This window comes from Toxorhynchites rutilus, chromosome 1 (genome assembly GCF_029784135.1).
Source record: "Toxorhynchites rutilus septentrionalis strain SRP chromosome 1, ASM2978413v1, whole genome shotgun sequence".
Taxonomy (NCBI): domain Eukaryota; kingdom Metazoa; phylum Arthropoda; class Insecta; order Diptera; family Culicidae; genus Toxorhynchites; species Toxorhynchites rutilus.
In genome coordinates this window covers 113,365,329-113,384,988 of record NC_073744.1, presented here as the reverse complement: position 1 = coordinate 113,384,988, position 19,660 = coordinate 113,365,329, and the positions used below count along the sequence as shown (strand labels likewise).

The 19,660-nt window shown below is 37.4% G+C and overlaps 1 protein-coding gene across 9 annotated transcripts in view; it reads left to right on the top strand.

The window, feature by feature from the left end:
* The window catches only part of LOC129774152 (mucin-2), a 103,505-nt gene that overhangs the window by 51,535 nt on the left and 32,310 nt on the right, over positions 1-19,660 (top strand). For 8 of the 9 annotated variants that reach the window (XM_055777983.1, XM_055777926.1, XM_055778075.1 and 5 more), the window contains exons 3-4: positions 8,159-8,282; positions 14,174-14,318. In XM_055777983.1, the coding sequence (XP_055633958.1) occupies positions 8,159-8,282; positions 14,174-14,318 (269 nt within the window). Of the gene's footprint in view, positions 1-8,158; positions 8,283-10,586; positions 10,937-10,988; positions 11,447-14,173; positions 14,319-19,660 lie in introns of those variants that run through there. The other variant, XM_055778251.1, reaches the window with a different exon arrangement.

Genomic DNA, 19,660 nt, shown 5'->3' with positions numbered 1-19,660 from the left:
GGAATATGAAACAAGAAATTAATGAGAGCTTTGCTCATTATGTCTTGCGCTTTCGCCAACAGTTGATGGACTGTGGTTTCCAAAAATACAAAGAGATATTCGAAATATTTTGGAGGAAATTATGCTGATTGATGTAATCGTGGAGGGATGTAATTTACCGGAGCTTCGGCGAAAGATTCTTGAGAAAGATCAATCTCTATCAGACATTGAAGTCTTGGAAACTTCCTTGGAGAGTGTTCGCCAACAAGAGAAGGAATTAAAAATCAGAGTTAACACTAGTCTAGGGGGACAGTCGGAAATATGTAGAATTAGAACAAAGGGTGAACGACAGCAAAGTCGGATTTTAAAACGTTTTACATCTGGGTCCCACAAAGTAGTGAATAACGAGGTCCAAATCATTTGCTACAGTTGCGGACAGTATGGTCATGTTTCAAAGGCACCTTCATGTCCAGCAAAAGGGCAACAATGTCGCAGGTGTCGTAAAACCGGACATTTCGAAAAAGTCTGTCGCAAACGTCCTTTTACTCCTCCATCGTCATATTTTCCGAAAAAAAGTGCAAGCAATTGAAGATGTTGAACAAAACATGCCAAGCGTTCAAAAAGATGCAGTGTCTTGTTCCCAGGAATCGGAGAAAAAGGGATACACGTTTTATACAGGAAGTCAAGCAAACGTGTTTCGATGCAAGATAGGGGGTGTTAAAGTGGAAGTATTCATCGATTCGGGTTCAGATGCGAATATAATAACGTCAAAATCTTGGGAAATTATGAAAGCTCAGAAAATTATTGTTGCAAGATGCGAGAAAGGAAGCGCTGCGGTTCTCCAAGCCTACGGGAATAGCCATCCACTTACGATTCTGGGAACCTTCGATGCAGTTGTTGAAATAGGGAAACGATCGACTATATCCAAATTTTTTGTCATGGAGGATGGGCAACGAAATTTGTTGGGTGACAATACTTCAAAGGAGGGGGTCTTCGTAGCCACTACGCGTTCGCTTACTAAGCGATCGATCGTAAGTTCAATCTCAGGGCCCTCAATTGACCATCTTTGTGTTGTTATAGAATCACTACATCCACGTAGCACCATCATCAGCGATGGAGAACGATCCACGGTCGAAATAAGATCGATTCATCCATACAACTGCTCTGCTCTGCAAGAAACATCGGGCTGCTGTTCTATAAGTAACCCAACAATGATCAATATCAACTGTCTCCGCTGTCCGGTCTGCTGAACAATGGAAGAACAGATAGAATATCCTTACGCCTAAATGGCTACTACAGTGTAATTTACCATAATGTAATGGAACAGAAAAATATAACGCCTAAATGGCTACTACTACTACTGTGTAATTTACAATTTATAGTAACATAAACATATGTACATGTACACGATAAAAACCCGGCTCTGTTACAGATAAAATGCTAATGAGCCTAAGACATAAATAAATGGGATAAAAAAAATACTTCAAAGGAATTGGGGATTCTGAAAATCGGTTTAGAAGTAAATCAAGTAATCGAAAGTTCTAAAATGAAGTACTCTCCGTTTCCTAAAATTTCCGGCGTCCAAGTTCGTGTTCTGATGAACCCCAGCGTGATTCCAGTTTTCCAGCCTTTGAGGCGTGTGCCCGTTCACCTCGAAAATGCCGTCAACAGAAACATAGATGAACTGCTAAAACGAGACATCATCGAAGAGAAAAAAGGTGTCACCACTAGTAGTGGTTAATAAGACCAATGGCTCGATTAGGCTTTGCGTGGATTTGCGACGGGTGAATCAAGCAGTTACCCGTGAGCGGCATCCAATGCCGATAATTGAAGACGTTGAAGAGCTTGCATTTACTGTCATTAAATTTTCTTTATCGGAAGCTAGTTGTCTGGGATTCTTCAGAGCAAAAGATAATACTTCGTTGTTTGCGGACGCCAGTACTGTCGCTTTAGGTGCAGTTTTAATTCAAACTGATGATCAAGGGGACTCAAGAGTTGTGTGTTATGGTTCAAAATCGCTTACAGATACCGAGAGAAGATACTGCCAGACTGAAAAAGAGGCTTTATCTCTAGTATGGAGTGTTGAGAAGTTTCAAGTCTACCTCATAGGCAGAGAGTTCAGTCTACTCACTGATTGTAAAGGTCTTACGTTTCTGTTCGCTCTGGCTTCTCGACCTTGTGCACGAATTGAACGATGGGTTCTACGTCTTCAGAGTTTTACATACAAGATAATTTACATCCCTGGACAATCTAATATTGCTGATGTCCTATCGCGACTTTCCACCATTGCTCCAAAACCATTCGATGAAGCAAAAGAACTTGTAGTTCAAGAGATTGTTTTAGCTGGAGCATCAACGGTTGCATTGAAGTGGGCAGAAATCGAAAGCGTTAGTAGAGAGGATGAAATTATATGCCAGGTTATTGAGGCGTTGAATTCAGGCACATCTAATGAACTACCTATGAGCTACAGGGTTATTGCATCAGAATTATGTTCCATCAATAATGTCTTGCTTAGAGGTGATCGTATCATTATTCCTCACGGTCTTCAGCAACGAGTGTTACATCTAGCCCACGAGGGTCATCCGGGGATTAGAATGATGAAAGGGCATTTGCGAGTCAATGTCTGGTGGTCAAAAATGGATCAGCACATAGAACAATTCGTGAAAGCCTGTCGTGGCTGTACATTAGTGTCTGCACCAACTCCACCGGAACCAATTATCCGCAAAGAACATCCTTCACGGCCATGGGAGCAAATTGCGATTGATTATTTGGAACCACTTCCTGACGGAAAAAATTATTTGTATGCATTGACTATTATACCAGGTATTTAGAAGTTGCTGAAATGCGTGACATGACCACGGCATCCACAATTGATCAACTCTTGACAATTTTTTCACGATATGGAATACCTGATTTGATTCGTGCCGAAAACGGACCCCAATTCTCATCAGAAGAATTCAGAGCGTTCTGTAAGGAACAAGGTATTTGTCTGGAGAATTGTATTCCGTACTGGCCCCAAATGAATGGAGAGGTAGAACAGCAAGATCGTTCGATTTTGAAACGCCTTTGGATTGCGCAAGAATTGGGACAGAATTGGCGAAAAGAATTACATCAATATCTACTTACATATCACTCAGCAGTACATCCTACAACAGGAAAATCTCCAGCACAGTTAATGTTCGGTCGGCGTTTGCGTACCAAGTTACCATGTATTTCTTCAACAGTTAGTGATGAAGAAGTGAAAGATTACGATAGAATTCAGAAGGAAAAGGGGAGAGTGTATACCGACTGTCGGCGAAAGGCAAGCTCTAGTAGCATCGAGATCGGTGACCGTGTATTAGCTAAACGTACAATAAAAGATAACAAGCTAAACTCTGACTTTTCCCCCGAAGAGTACATGGTCATTATAAAAAATGGAACAGATGTTACAATTCGTTCAGAGTCATCAGGAAAAGAATTTCGAAGAAGCGTGGCTGATCTGAAACGAACAACACGGATGTACACGGCGTACTATGGATATGTGCAGTGTTTGAAGTCACTATTGTTTTAATAGAAGGAAGTTTAGTTAAATAAATACTTTGTGTTAATCACTACACTGCCACATCCGCTTTCACGTCACTTACACTTCACCTCATCTCATTGTGTCTATCATCATTGTCACGGACAGTTGCGTATAAAAATGAATTCCATGAAGTGAAAGTGTACATTCCCGTTTATAAGAGACATGTGGATTGCATAATTTCGGGCGTTTGAACGTTGTGTCGGTTGCATAATTTCGGACGTTTGAACGTTGTGTACGTTATTAATACAGTGTATGAGATGATATTCCATTTACTTGAGCGTATGTTTTAGAAAGACAAGTTTGGGATTATACCTCGATGATTCTGTATTTTAATGACAACTATTCTGACTCATCCCATGATTCATCTGCTTGGTGCATTAGTTTACTGAATCAAACGCTGGTTCAAAGATGAGCAGGAATACTTGGTTGCTCATGAATAATGCAGTTGTTGAACATATGAGATTTTAATATTATTTTCTCTTTTCATAAATTACTTCAGAGATAAAACATGACCATTATGCTTAATAATCGACATCTCGCATACTCTTATTCTTAGCTCTGTCTTACTCGTTTGAATAGTTAGAAGTAGTTAGTATAGGTCAAGACTAGAATCATTTTTTAAGAACCCTTTGTACAATTTTGATGAATAATAATATCTTCTATAGCTCAGAACAAACCCGAATTTATCCACCTCATGATCAGTATACTCTGAGCTACTCCCATATGGGATTCTGAAGTTTAATCTAGAGATGGGCAAAACAGTTCATTTTGATGAACGGTTCACTCATTAACCGTTCATCTAAGTGAATCAGTTCTTTCGCTCTTTCGTTCGGCGGTATTAAGAACAACATAGAATGTTAGCCGGCACCCAACATCAATAGACAGCTATCAATTGATATCGTTGGATTGGATTATATTTTTGGAATTTAGTGGGGGAAGATAAGCTGCTTCTTCTTTAAAAGTCGCAAACTGTATGTGAAAATATTTTTATCGGTCGACAAAAGTTTATGTAATAATCTGATGCGCACAAAATATGTGCAATTTTTCATATTCTCTTTTTGGACAACACACAGGTTCCATGTAAGATCATATTTCATAATATTCATTCAGGGGAAAAAGTCAGCAGCGATTTTCACTAATAATCAATCATACAAACAATCACGATAACACGTACACGCAATAGGCCAAACAATTAATTGAAAGCAACAAAAAAACTTTGCCCTCACTATAACATTTTATGTTTACCTAATCCATCAATCGCCCCAGCTTCGCCAAGATTTTTTTCTGATAATCAGGAAATATATGAATGTTACGCGGAATTGAAAGAATATATGAAATTGAAAATATATAGTTTTGCTTTTAAAACTACGGAAATCTAATTTAATTTTTAACCCAAAATTAACAAAATAAACCCTGCGTTAGATGCGTTTTGCTCATAAATGACAATATCGTTTTATTTTCCTTACAAGCGTTCTCGTTATATTTATCCATTCCGTCCAGCGCAAATCAGTTCAGCTGCACTAGTTCGTTCGCAAACAGTTCGCCCGCCAACACTTCGTTCTCAAACAGTTCGTCCCCAAACAGTTCACTCTCAATCAGTTCTTTCCCGTACAGTTCACTCGTAAACAGTTCGTTCTGAACCAGTTCGTTCACAAACAGTTCACTCGCAAACCGTTCTTTCGGATTCAGTTCGTTCACAAACCGTTCGCTCGCAATCAGTTCGTGGGGAGAACTACCGTTCTTTGAAAAAGAACGACCGTTCGTTCACTCTTTTCGGCGAACTAGTTCTTTCGTACCGTTCGTGAACGATTTGCCCATCTCTAGTTTAATCCTCTTATCTTTCCCATTCTCGTGTAATTTGATATAAGGGACACGAGGTTTGATTTAATTATTTAAACAGAAACTGGCCAGCAGCGTCGGTCAGAAGCATAATCTTCATATAAAACATCTGATGGGTTTGGAATTTGCCAAAAGCAGAAAGTGATTCAGATTTTCTTTAGACGGATATCAAAATTATGGAAAACCAACTAGAGATGAAATTAAAAACAGTATCCTGTGAATGCTTAGCAATGATAGACTTATTTTTCCTTGTTGGAAATTTATTATCTCTTTTTTCATATTCTTTCATTCCAAGTATGTCTTCAAAACAATATCGTTGAAAATATCTATTACGTAAAAAGAAAAAAGGCCTCATTCGTTATAAGTATCGTCCTGATTCGGGATTCGGGGGCAAAATGTTAACAAAAAAGCTAAATAAATACGAAATTAAACTTACTCCATTCCGCGTGACTAGTTTTCACCATCTAAAACACAAGGGACACATATACCTATTTTTCTCCGTGACATGACAGTATCGTGGTATTCATAATAACACCGAGTTCATCAAAGTTGTCACGACGGATGAACTCTTCCGGATTCTACACACACGGTGGCAGCCGTAATAACGTTGTATACAATTAACTTCGTTCTCACCGTGAAGTGACGTTCGTGATCAGGCCCATTGTAAGCAGTGTCATGCTGTAATATCACTCTATCTTTGAACCCATTCCGGTATTTTTTATGAAATTTATTAGATTATTGTAGTGTTATTTAAAAAAAAAAAAGATGTCTGATAATTAAAGATCATTTTGAGAGGACAAAATGGGATTGCAGCAAATTACCCACAAGATAAAAATCTTTGTCCAGCTATTAGCTATCAGCATTCGCTGACTCATGGCACTGTTTTTATTATTAATTTATTATATAATTTATTTATTTATTTATTAAACAATTTATTATAATTATTAAACAATTTATTATAATTATTAAATTTAAAAGACATGCAGCTGCTATAATTTTATGTAATCCGCCAATAAATACCCTGAGTTTTTTTGGGACAATCTTGAAAATATCCCAGCAATGGATTTAGGCAGAAACGCTATTTTCGGAAAAAATATGGGTTCTGAAAGAATGACTGATACTATAGATTGAACATACCGGCCGTGAATCATTATACAAAATATGTTGCTTTGGTTTGCATATTCTCTGATATTGAACCTTGCATATCTTGGGTTTCGTCGTTGGAGACCACGTGGTGCAAACGAGAAATAACATCAGCCATATGATGTATAGCTTTACATGCGCGCCCTGATTGGCTTCGTTTACATGACGACATGTGAAGATGGCTTTCTGTGGTTTTTTTCTCGTGTGAAACGAGTAAATTATTGTAATTAATCAAAACCTGTTAGGCAGGATAAAAGAATGCGAAAGATGGTTAAAGGATGTTCTGTATGCTCTGTACACTTCGCCCTTTCTTCTCTGGATGTACATCATGTGAGTCAGTGCAGAATATGCTCGATGTGCGTTTCCTCTCGAGAGTAATTCTAGGGTACGAATTGAATGATGATGATAGTCAGTGGTGTTGTAAACAGTAGTTGTCTGCATTCGAGATACTTTTTTCACGAAACTGCTCGTCGAAAACATTATTGCGTCACACTTTTGTTTTGCTTTGATGGTATGGTGAATTTTGGGAAAAACACGAATTCGAACACGATCATTTCAGCCCTGCTGCATAAAAATACCACCATCACACATAAAAGTAATCATTCATGCTATAACTGTCCCTACATCTCAACGTGATCCGTTTTGGTATAAACTCCCGTTGAAAGAGCTATTATGAAAAATATGAAACTGATTATGTATACGCTCAGCCTCTTGATCTTTGCTCAAAAGGGCAGCTCGGCACGAAACTGGTTTTCAACACGTTTTTGTGTCTTATTCATTCGGTGTACCTTTTTAGTTACCTTCAACGCGTGTTTTCTCGCTTACCAAAAAAGCAAAAAATGCAAGGAAGTGATTATTTTTAATTTTTGTTCTTTATCATCATGTCATTGCGGATCTGTGTGAACCTTCTTTATCTAGTCTATTTATTTGTCAAGATTCGATCGCCAAAACTAGTTGATTTATTCCTTGCTCTCTTGTCTCTGCTTTTCATACTACTTATCAAACGCTATTTGACTTGAATATTAGACGTGCTCAAGGACAGTACGACATTTCACATGTTTGTTCATTACTGCAACATTGTCTTCGCGAAGACTTCTCAGCTTTAATGACCCATTATTTCCTAACGATTCACGTTTCTGAAAATGTTGCATAATGCGTTCGAGTTTCTTGTTGTGCGTAGTTTTTAATGGACGGAAAACAACCACAAAAGCGAAAGTTGTGATAATGGATTTAAACACGGTTGTGAATGCAGCAGAAGATTGAATACCGCACTTTGCACTGTGGTTGTTTTCGGTGGTGGCCAGGCACCACTTTGGAATCACTCTAATTTACAAACAAAAATACATAATTTTCTTTTCTCTTTCAAATTTAAGGGAGACTAGGGGAAATTCTTGAGGCTAATTTTCGCTGGTCTGCGTTTTTGAGACAGTTTCAGAAACACATAATTAAGCGATTGTTTTGAAAAAAAGTCGATAGATTCATCGATAGAGACGTGCTGGATATGTATGGCTAATAAACGCCATGCGTTTTGCTTGATAATCATTTACCATGCCGTCAAATATTGCTTTTTTAAATGAAATTTGACATTTGTTTTCTGAATATAGACTAATATTGATTGTTTAAATCTAATTTCAGCCCTTCCGGTGTACCGCTGCGGAATTTCAACCAAGTCAAGGAGTATCTACTGAGCGGTGGTACCTGTAAATGTGGTCTTCCATGCCCCTTTCGTCCCGAAGCACTTTTCGAGTTCGACTCACAGGTCAGTTAACACACAGTAACAATGTATAGTTTATTTGTCAATGAAAGGAGGTACAAAGTTTTACCAACTGGGGAATTTCTACCAAATAACCCATTATTACAATGAATACATCTGAAGTTTCATGCGAATTATGATTACAATTACAAATTACAAATATTACAAATTGTTACAATTGAAATAAAGCTTAAAATTTCATCACTTATCATTAAAACGTCTGATTTGAATAAAAGAGAGTGAGGTACTTTGGGGTAATTTGGATACCTTTAGTAAATTTCCTAATAGCAGCTCATACTCAAGAAAGTTACATCGTACACCGATGTATATTTGTATATAATCTATCAATGAAATATAATCATTATATCTAGCTTAAAATTACCAAACATATGATAAAACAAATGTGACGATATTTGGATATCAAAATTATGTTTGGGGCAATGTTGAGGATAGTGCAAAAAGTTCGACACAACAATCATTGTATTTAATTTCATATCTTTATTACCATGTCATTGCGGAAACAAATATTTTATTTCAATACTTTGAGAAATCGTAAACATTTGAGAAAAGTGCTATAAAAAATGGAATCTAAATTCGATAATATATGAAAAACCATATATAACGTTTTATTTTAGGACTAACCGACCTCGAAATATAACAAATTATATATAATGAAAATCATTTAAGGTATATGATTATCATAAGTAGAGCGATGGTTACTGTGTGTTCCCCACTTGTTTTCATCATCCAGTAGGGCCTAAAACATTCAGTTGGATAATCCGTTTTCTTTTTTGTAACAGCGGTGTCGTCGGTTGAACTGTCTCTTCTACAGTCGGTCGCAGGTCTTGATCGGGTTCTTTCTGTCCAGCGATTCCGAATGATCATCCGCAAGAATCGAATCATTCATCTTAACCATGTTCGTGAAATCATATTTTGGGTTGATTAGTATGCATGCGAATCAGGCCTTGTTCGTCTTGGAACACGTTGTAGTTACAGCTCCTTTCTTCCCAATAGCAATTCCTGACTTCCACTGCAAAGAGTTTGCTTGGTGGAACTTAACGTATATCAGGTCACCTTTAGAGATTGCATTACCGTGCCAAAATTTCAATATCCGGTTATTCGGTAATGAATATTTACCATTTTCGCGTGGAAACGGCTTTTATTCATAATGGTTAATTTACAAAAAAAAAAACATTTTGCATATTTTGTGGTTAAAGTAATACTTAAGGGCACAGAGAGTGTTAATGTTGCCGTCTTCTAACCTAGATCGGACCTCATTAACACGTTAAGCCCCAATTTGTTCTTGTTCCGCTTTCCGTTCAGCGCGCATCAAGAGCGTTCGCACAATATCAGTTTCGGTCCCAGCTCCCAAAGATATTTATTGTATAAATAGAAAACAGTCAGAGATTGAACTAGAAACTAGTTACATTATGTAAAACATCCGAAAACAAACCGTATATATTTTTATTTTCTTATTTTGTAACTGCCAGTCCCAGTCAGTCAGCGCTTTCCTACCAAAAAGCTCAACGTCGGCCTCTAAGGATCGACGCTGGACTTAACGTGTTACCAGAAGCGGAAAAAAGCCCGTTCAGAGTCCAATTATGTTGAGTAGAAGAGTATCGAATATCATTGCACAATGGTCCAGGAGATGCATTTAAGTGGAAATTAGCATTTAGAGCTCGATAGTTTTTCTCTATATAGTACCAATTATATTAGACATCTTTGTAGAACAAAGTTTTTTTTCTGTCCTTTGAAATAATCGATATAGCGTCTTTTTTTCTAGGTTACGTTAGGGTCACTATGAAAAAAACAGTTTTTCTGCACTAACTTTTACATTTAAAATTCTACATGCAAACTGTCTTCGAAAGACTTTTAGAGCATGCCAATACAAACATTTTGCGATGCAGAACTTGTCAATATTAACTTCACCCAAAGTTATTGATATTTCTTCCCTAAAAATGCGCTTTTTTCAATTGTTTGTCATTCTTTCTGGGGCAAACATAAAAAATGTTTGTTGATGGAATTTCACGCTATAAAATATGTGATTTTCAAAGATATGTATTTTTTTTGTATTTGAGTAAATTAAAATTGAAATCATGAGTTTTTAGGTGAAAACCCATCAATAACCGAACAACGTACAGCAACGGCTTGTGGTAAACCGGCAGTGTGAAATGACATCCAAGGAGATGTTTATGGAACTTTGCCAAAGCAAACACTTACGCAAGTGCCTTCTTTTCAGTTGGTCCATGGATGGGCTTTGCGGATGCGAGCGTCCTCGAAGCGTATGGCGTTCCTTTCATTCTGGGAACGAGTGGGAGATGACTGCACCGATTCTAGTGTTTTATGTATCTGCGGGTACGATGATATCTTAAGCTTACTGACACTGTGGAGTCCTTTTCCACAGTAACTGTTCATTCGGATAGCGTAGTTCTTCTGCAAAAATGGAATACGCTCAAATACGATCGAAGTTCGGAGATGTTGATTGGTGGTGTGATTGCATCAATGCTCTTGATTTTTTCAGGGTTGGACGGATGTCTTGACTCACATCGTGCCCAAAGTACCGTAGTTGGGTTTCAAACAGGTGACACTTTTCGGTCTTAACGTTGAGTCGTTGGTTGTGTGACGCTGCATGCGGCTGCATATCCTTTCTGTATATGATGGTAATGTCGATGAAACATATTCCCGATATTAATACAAATTTGCTCATCTCAGGTGGCAATTGGACGATGATTACATACCCCAAATACAACTACTGTGCATTGAATGGCTACCTACTTTTACCTATTGGCACTCTCAACAAGTCGTTTGTCTTACTGCTATATACTTGTCATAATCCGCGAGACTCTTACAACATCTCGGAGCTCCATGATGAATTTTCGATGTACAGTAGAACCCCGATAATCCGCGAGTGGATGATCCGTGGTGCGGATTGTTCGCGGAAGCGAGTTCCATAGTAAATCTATAGACCTTTCTGGAATTTGTTAGTGAATAATAGGATCACGCTCCTTTGTTTTGATCAAAGCTTTCACATTATTTGACCGCTGGTGTACCCGACCTTGTAGATGGAGAGCTTAAAGATTCCTGTATTGAAAAAACATAGTTTTCATAGTTTTTCTTGTGTGATGACATTGCTACCCAGTTCCGCGGTTAATCGGGGCTGTGCATCAAAGGTAAAAAATGCTGCTATTTATTTATTCTATGAGTATTTTTTAAAATCTTTATGAATTACGTTAAGAGTGTACATAATCACAGTAGGCATTAGTTGCAAATCGTTCCTGCAGACTCACAACGAGAATTCCGAACCATCCGCTCGTAAATTGGCTGAATTAAAAAAGTCTAACAATCGACAAAAACCCCAGAATTGTCAGAAAGATAAAGTCAAATGATCCAAAAATTCATTTGCAAATTGTGGCTTTTTCCAAACGGATCCTGAACTTTTTCCGAAGAAGAGGGCTGGTTTGAGAAATTTCAGGCCTAAGTACCGTTCTGAATCGTATTTCGGACGCTTAAGGCATACGATGCAGAAAACAGATCTTAACTTTATGCACATGTATTATTTGGTTGATATTTTCAATAAATTAGTTCAATATGATTTTAAGCTTCCTACTCTGATACCTATTTGATTGAAAACAAAAAAAAAATCATCGAATAAAATGCGCATCAAGCGAATAAGAATCAGATTTCGGACACTATTTATAAAAAAATCAAATTTCGGACAAATTGAATTCAAATTTCGGACACTTTATTGTGTAATTTTTGGAACGAAAATTACATTACACTTGATTATATTTTATAGTCAACTGTGAAACACTTACCAAGCAATCACAGTAAACTGTTGGAATGGTGATGAGAACTGATGAAATACGGGAGAAATTTAAATATTGATGTTGTGGTTTCGAAAGAATTCAGCGAGACTGCATGCGAGAGAGCATATTCTTTTTATAGCTCAACATTTCCCGAATCTCTTCAGCAAGTATTGCGAGGGCCTTTACGGTCTCACTGTATGGTGTTTGCGGAATGAATCAGTATGGAGAAGAATTTGTTACAATAATAATTATTACACACTTCACACTAACTAAAGACAACGGGAGATGGTGGAGATTTCGTTGAACCCATATCCTCGCATCCCCCATCCGAACCGGAAAAATAACGAAGAAGCGATCTATTGGTGGGAGTAAGATTGCCAAAATCTTGAGGCTTGTGGTTTGAGTGAGGCATAGATTTCAAGACCATGCGGAGACAAAGGTACAGAATTCACTCAAGTTGATTGAGGTGTGTTTGGAATTTCAGACTCATATACCTCATGTAGGCTCCCCAATTACATTTGGGATCAAAGAAACACCGAGATACTTATTTGACCTGGAATTTATGGCATTTATTGTGAAAGGTAAAGATTCGAGCATTGGGCTGTGGTATGAAATAAAACTGAAACAATGGTCTTACATGAGATATTTGGTCTTACCCCAGTGGTATTTATTCTATACATTGGAAAATTAAAAAAAACAAATTATTTTACTTTTACAAGATTATCGTGTTCAACCTTTAGAACTCTGATCACAGGCGTGTAACCTATAAACTTGTTGGAATAATTTGCAACTTGTATTGAACTAGGAACCACGCAAGATTATAAAATGAAAATTGTTCTGGGTAAAAACCCAGGTTAATCCAACCTTGCACTAATGTAACGTCCGTGGGACGACCCGGTGAAATGCTCACGACCAGACAAACTATAGAAGTTCGTGTTTAACTGTTGGTTGGTAATATTGAATGTTTTGAGCTTCTAGGATGGATGCCCTGCACAATGTGTATAAAGCAGCTAGATTATATTCCAGTTACCGAAACATCGAAGGGGTAACGAGCATGACAAGTCATACAACGCCTAATTGCACGTCTTCTGGATGAACAAAAGGATCTTCAAGAATAGAATATAGAACATCACCCCATGTAGTATGTAGGATTGTAGGATTTACCTAGAATGATTCGATCTGCAAATCAATCAAATGAAACTAGATTTAATTAATCAGAGATATTCCATGTTGCCCAATATCATTTTTTCTCGAACAAAGGCGAACGAATCTTTGGGGGTTGCTTCTAGTCGTCAGACATACTATTATTAATTTCTTGACCCCGACTTCACGGCGCAACGAATCATTTCACCAAGTTGACAAGAAAATAAATTTGCCGTAGTGCGGTGCTAAATGTTTGATTTATTGATCTACTTGCGGTAGCATGCCTATTGCATACATACATCTATGGAGGCAGTGAGTGAATAATCGTTTGCACTAAGGGCTATAATTGTTTTTTAACTACACCCAGCAGGTGATTAAAACCGAGTGTGTGTGTGCAACTCACACACAACTGTTTGACTTGCCCCGTCCGACGTGGAAAACGAAATTAGTGCAATATTACATCAATATGCAAACTGCACAAAGGGTTGTAATTACGTACGATTGGGTCGCTGGTCGTAAACGAGGAGAGGGATGCGTTCTTATGGCTTGAATAAATCGAAAACTCACAAAGAGGGGGTTAGGTTCATAATTCCTTAACCGACACCGTGGTGCTTCAGACCGATGCTAGATGATAGATTGAAACTTTGATCGTGTTTGTTTGTATATGCGTGCTCAATCGCTCCCAGCTCATGACGGCATTTATTGTTTTGAAACGATTTTTTATCGCAAGGCGTGGCGTTTGAACCTGCCTCGTCGCCTCTGGTACTCAACGTGAATGATATATGGGGTGAGATTGCATGCTCGGAAGGGTGGCTTTTAATGAACTTGCATTTTTTGCACACACGGAATGCTAGCTTCGTTTTATGTTTTTTCGTCCTTTGAAAATTTATATATAACCATGGCAAGGTTTTGGTCAAACATTTTTTTCAAATATTTTCCGTTTTCTAGGTTCCTAATTCATTGTTGACTACAAACAGCACAATACCTCATAGCTTTTGCCTACACCATACCAGGTACGTGGAAAAGGCGGGAATCGTGCGTCGAGGCAAGAAAACTGTCGATGCGGAGAACGTTGGTGGCATCATCAAAACAGGTATTCCCGTTATTATACTCATTACTTTACAACACTTTCCGTTCAAAGTCACATAATTTACATTTGCTTGAAGTTGCTTGAAGTGAAATCGCATACAAGTCATATAATTGCATACAACGTGTGATAATTTTGCTTTTTATAATGAATTATTCAAATAGTTTTAAATTGAATACTTATCCAATAAATAACTTTAGATCTATACTCATTTGAAAGAAAAATATTTCATCTATCTTCGAGTACAATTTTAATCTTCATCAAAATATCAGACGAAAGTTGCTCATTAAAACGTGCGCATGAGTCTATACATTTGAAGAGTACCAAATTCGGATAATAAAAAAAATGTGCGGAAAGCCCAAAAACACATTTTTGAACAATACTCATTTAATAGAGAAATATTTTATCTGTTCTCAGCCTCAATTTTATTTGTCAGAAAAGGGTTATAGGCTAAAAAGAAATACAGTGAAAGCTCTCTATAGCGACATCGCAAGGGACCGTCGTTATAGAGAATTGTCGCTATAAAAGTTGTCGTTATATAGAGCTTAGATGTCGCTATAAGGAGAGAAACGCTCAAGCTCACACAAAACAATTAAATTATATTGGAAACAAAAGCAATTGACGTCTAACCATCTTGAAACAAAAAACATTAAACAATGAATATAAAATTCAGCTCATTCGTCCGATACAAAATTTTCTCTAGATATAAAAAAATAGTAAATTGTCAATTGATTTGTGTATTAATAAACCAGTATAGATAATCTGGAAAGCATTTGCTTGCTGGGTAAGATTATGGTCTCATTGTTGAATGCTCTGTCAGGCCCTGATTTGATAAATGATTTCAATTATCTCATCCCCAGACAAAATATACTGATTGAACATCATTGAAGCCAATATTCTTACCCTACGAGTGGTTAACAGCGAGCTTTGCATCGTCTGAACCGTCTCGATCTAATCTAACAAATTAGAAAATTATGAAAGTTTAGGTTAAGTAGGTTATAAAATTAAAATCAATATATGATGAAGATTCATCAGATCTAAAAATTAATTTACAAAACAAAATTTAAATAGAAACATAATAATAATGTTCAACCTTTACAATCTGGTTGAAAAATTGAAAATTGTATCTCTTGGAAATGAAAACATATGTATAAAACTAAAGAACTGAATGAAATTCTAATTAAACTTGAAAAAAAAACTTGAGCTTTGACTGTACCAGGAATGTATGGGGGAAAATGATTCGGTTTCTAAAAATATTCACAAGTTGTTTAAATCGTCAAATACTACACGGGAAAGGCATTTCGCAAGAAAAAAAAGTTTATTGTAATTTGTAATTGCCATCAACTTTGTAGTAGTTACAATTTTCCTAATATGAATTATTAGCATTTCCTGGAAACATTGTTCTTTCTTCAACAACTATTTACTTTGGAAACATTCAACATTATTGGATTTGAATATAAAGTCGTTGAAAAATCATTCTCTCAATTTATGAGGGATGGCGTCGCTATAAAAACATGTATTTGTGGTATATTCTCTATATTACCTAGATCATAATCTATACAATTTTCTTCTGATTCGTCAGATTGAACATATTTCGAGACAATTGAAGTTATTCTTTAAAGATAAATCACATCAAAATTTGATAATTCTCGGCCATATAGTTCAACCTAATTATTACCTTCTGTACTTCATTCTTTTTTCGCCAGAACAACTTTGCTTTTTTTTCAAGGGGAAATAAATTCAATGCTATATTCAATGCTATATAAAGTGAAACCCTACCTACGCTCCAATGTTATTCCCTTGATATTTTCGGAAAAATATGGGAAAGTTGGATCTGATAAAATGTTCTTTACTGACGGTTCATACATAAACGGGTCCACTGGCTTCGGCATCTTCAATGAAAATTCCAGTGCCTCTTTCAAACTCAAAGATCCTTGTTCCGTGTATGTCGCTGAACTGGGTGCGATATATTACGCATTAGGGATCATTGAAACATTGCCCATCGACCACTATTTTATTTTTTCAGACAGTCTCAGCTCAATAGAGGCAATCCGCTCAATGAAAGTTGATAAACGCTCATCTTATTTCCTAACAAGAATAAGACAACTATTGAGTGTTTTGGTCGAAAAATTATTCAAGATTACCTTAGCATGGGTTGCCTCTCATTGCTCGATTCCGGGGAATGAGAAAGCGGACTCGCTAGCTAAGGTGGGCGCTTCAGAAGGCACACTTTTTGAAAGGCAAATTGCTTATAATGAATTTTTCCACATTCCTCGTCAGTATACGCTCGTAAGTTGGCAGCGCATGTGGAGTGGTGATGAGTTCGGTCGTTGGTTACACACGATTATCCCTAAGGTCTCGACGAGTGCATGGTTCAAGGGATTGAATGTAGGTCGTGATTTCATTCGCGTGATATCTCGGCTTATGTCCAATCACTACAACCTAAACGCGCATCTCTATCGCATTGGGCTCGCAGCAAACAATCTTTGTGATTGTGGCGATGGCTACCACGACATCGAGCATGTTGTCTGGTCGTGTATCCGGTTCCATGCTGCTCGCTCTCAGCTCTCTAGAGCACTGAGAGCACAAGGCAGACAATCGGATATCCCCGTCCGGGATATCTTAGGTAGCCGTGATCCTGATCTTCTGCTTCATCTATACCTGTTCCTCAGAAACGCCGATGTCAACGTTTAATGATGTTTCCTTCGTTGTGTCCCTGTTTCATATCCCTCCTATCCAAACGATAAACTTTTACTTAGTCGCGGCAATACATACACACACTCTTTACAGATGCACGGGCCGAAGGTTGTGCAGTCCACTGATCATTCAACAAGAGCCAAAGGTTGTACCGCTCATGACAACTCTACACGAGCTGATGATTGCGCCGGTTAGTGACCATTCTATCCTGGATTCCTCGAGTCGAGAAGACGCACCACGCTAGATATGGGGTACATACTAGGGGGGCGTTGCTGATTAATGGTCAGCTGCATCCCAATAGGAAGTATCTCGTGTCGGGCACACGTACAGAGCATTGTAGACAGCAACATCCCAATTACGAGAACACTTGTAATACTAACCTCGAGCCGACCGCGAGTAATCGGTTACATATTACTAACATAGATAATAAGAAAAACTGGAAAATATTGAACTCCGGCCCCGTCAGGCTAACGCCATATGAGCCTTGATAAAAATATATATTTTGGAAAAAAAAGTGAAAAATAGGTTTTTTATTCCAGTGATTTAAATATACTAATATATTATATACTTCTATCTAAGAGATGTCATCGATTGAATATGTTAGTTAGTTTAGTGAGCGAGACTTTTTGTTGGGGTGAAAAAGGTTAATCATTCCATAATTTTTTGCTACAGTATTGAATATACATTTGTAGTTTATGTAATTATACAGAACTTTTCTCATATATTCAACTATTCACATCATTTCTGCATCACCGAAAAGGGTCTTTTTCAGCTTCCCCAAAACAATTGTCAATATTTCTCGATTGGGAGAAACAGGGGGCAGTTGGGAAAGTTGAGGTCTATTTCGACAAAACCGGTCCCTTGTCACGGCACTACTAAAGTGAGTATTTGCAATAGTGGCAGCTAGGCAAATCTGGCAATTAAAACGATGTATTTTTGGTGAAATCGTATTAATCGAGCAACCGAAGACTTAATGAAACTTTGTCCTCTCATGGTAAGAATTTCAACATATCTCGTCGTCGATTACTTTATCACTGGTGTACACGACAGGTGGATAGTTTCATGATTCCTCTATTGATAAAAAAGAGTTATCATGCTGGAATATCTTTTCATGTGTTTGCACCTCATTTTTAGTCATTTATGAGTGATGTGATTTTTACACCACATAGTTGAATTTAAAAGTGGATTCTAATTGCATATTCTTGCAATGTTTCGGTGTTTGGATATACTTCTCCAAATCAGATTTACCTGGAATGGTTCATTGTGGATTCTAAACTTCTGTTCTGTTTCAACATGGCAAAATGCACATAACCGCTATTGGCCACCAACATTTATGAATCACATATGCAACCCTTAGTCTGATAATCATTATGTTATTTATGTGAGACAAAAGTACTTCTGGTGCAATTCGTCGGATTCCATTAAGACATTTTAAAATTAACTTCAAATATCGAGACAAAACGTAAAAAAATTAAAACTCTGAATACTCTGAATAAAAACAGATGGCAGATTTCGTAAAAGGTATAACTTTCTACACACTAGAACATTTTTAGCCACTAATAAAAAAAATTATTGTGTCCGAGAAACGACCTATATGACATAGAATTACGTTGAGCTATTATTGCATATTGATTCTGGATATGTTTGGAAAATTCCACTATTATTTGATAATAATTTGATGGCCTTGAAAGGAGCGTTTAGTTTGATTGTAGGTATTGTTTGTTCACTCCACCAGAAGGAACAATCGAATGATGATGGCAGAAGGATGGTAACAAGTAGGTTTGACGTAGGACTACGTATTTCTTTTCTGTTTTCTGTTCAAATTTCAAAAACGAGGCCGTTATATTTGAAGTGCAAGGTTTTGAATGTCAATACCTCTTTACGGGCTGAACGGAGTGGTATGACAAACATTTTATTCGAAAGATAAAATATCTACGCGTTACATGATTTTCATCAATTGACTTGAAATTCAAAACCAAGGAGCCTGGGGAAATCGGTATTGTAAAATAGGTGCAAGCTGTGGGTACTATTGTACTCGCTGGCATTTTTGCAATTCGGAATGTGTTTTCCCAACACGGACTACAAAAGCAGGTACGAACACAACGTTTTGGCATGGTTATTCAAGACGGTTATTCAAGATATATCTTCATGTCTTCTACGCATACCGTTTAATGTTTAGGCAAAATGATGATAATCATTCGCTGCGATGAAGTTGATTGATGACCCGTTTAAGTGAGGAGGGGCGCGATAGCGTTCCTCTTTTTACTGTGGGGACCACATATGATTTTGTCTTTCGGGAACATATTGGGGATACGGAATGAAAAATACTAGATTCTATCGCTCATTGTTCATCAATTTTTCGATGGATTTAAAAAATGGCACTCATTCGCATTTTGGCATATTTTGCTCCGCACTCAAACGGTTAAACAACATTCATGTCAAAATTAAAACTGAGTGCCTGAAATTTATTAAATCAAGCGATTTGCGATTTGTGAAGTACGTACACTTGAGAGACTTCAGAGGGGAACGTAAAATCCTCGTTTGACAGGTCTTCCGTTCATATATTTTGGAAGTCCACGATAAATGAATGAAATGTCCAAGGCATCATGCCATACGTAAAAGGATAACGGACGGTCAGACTTAGTCATTAG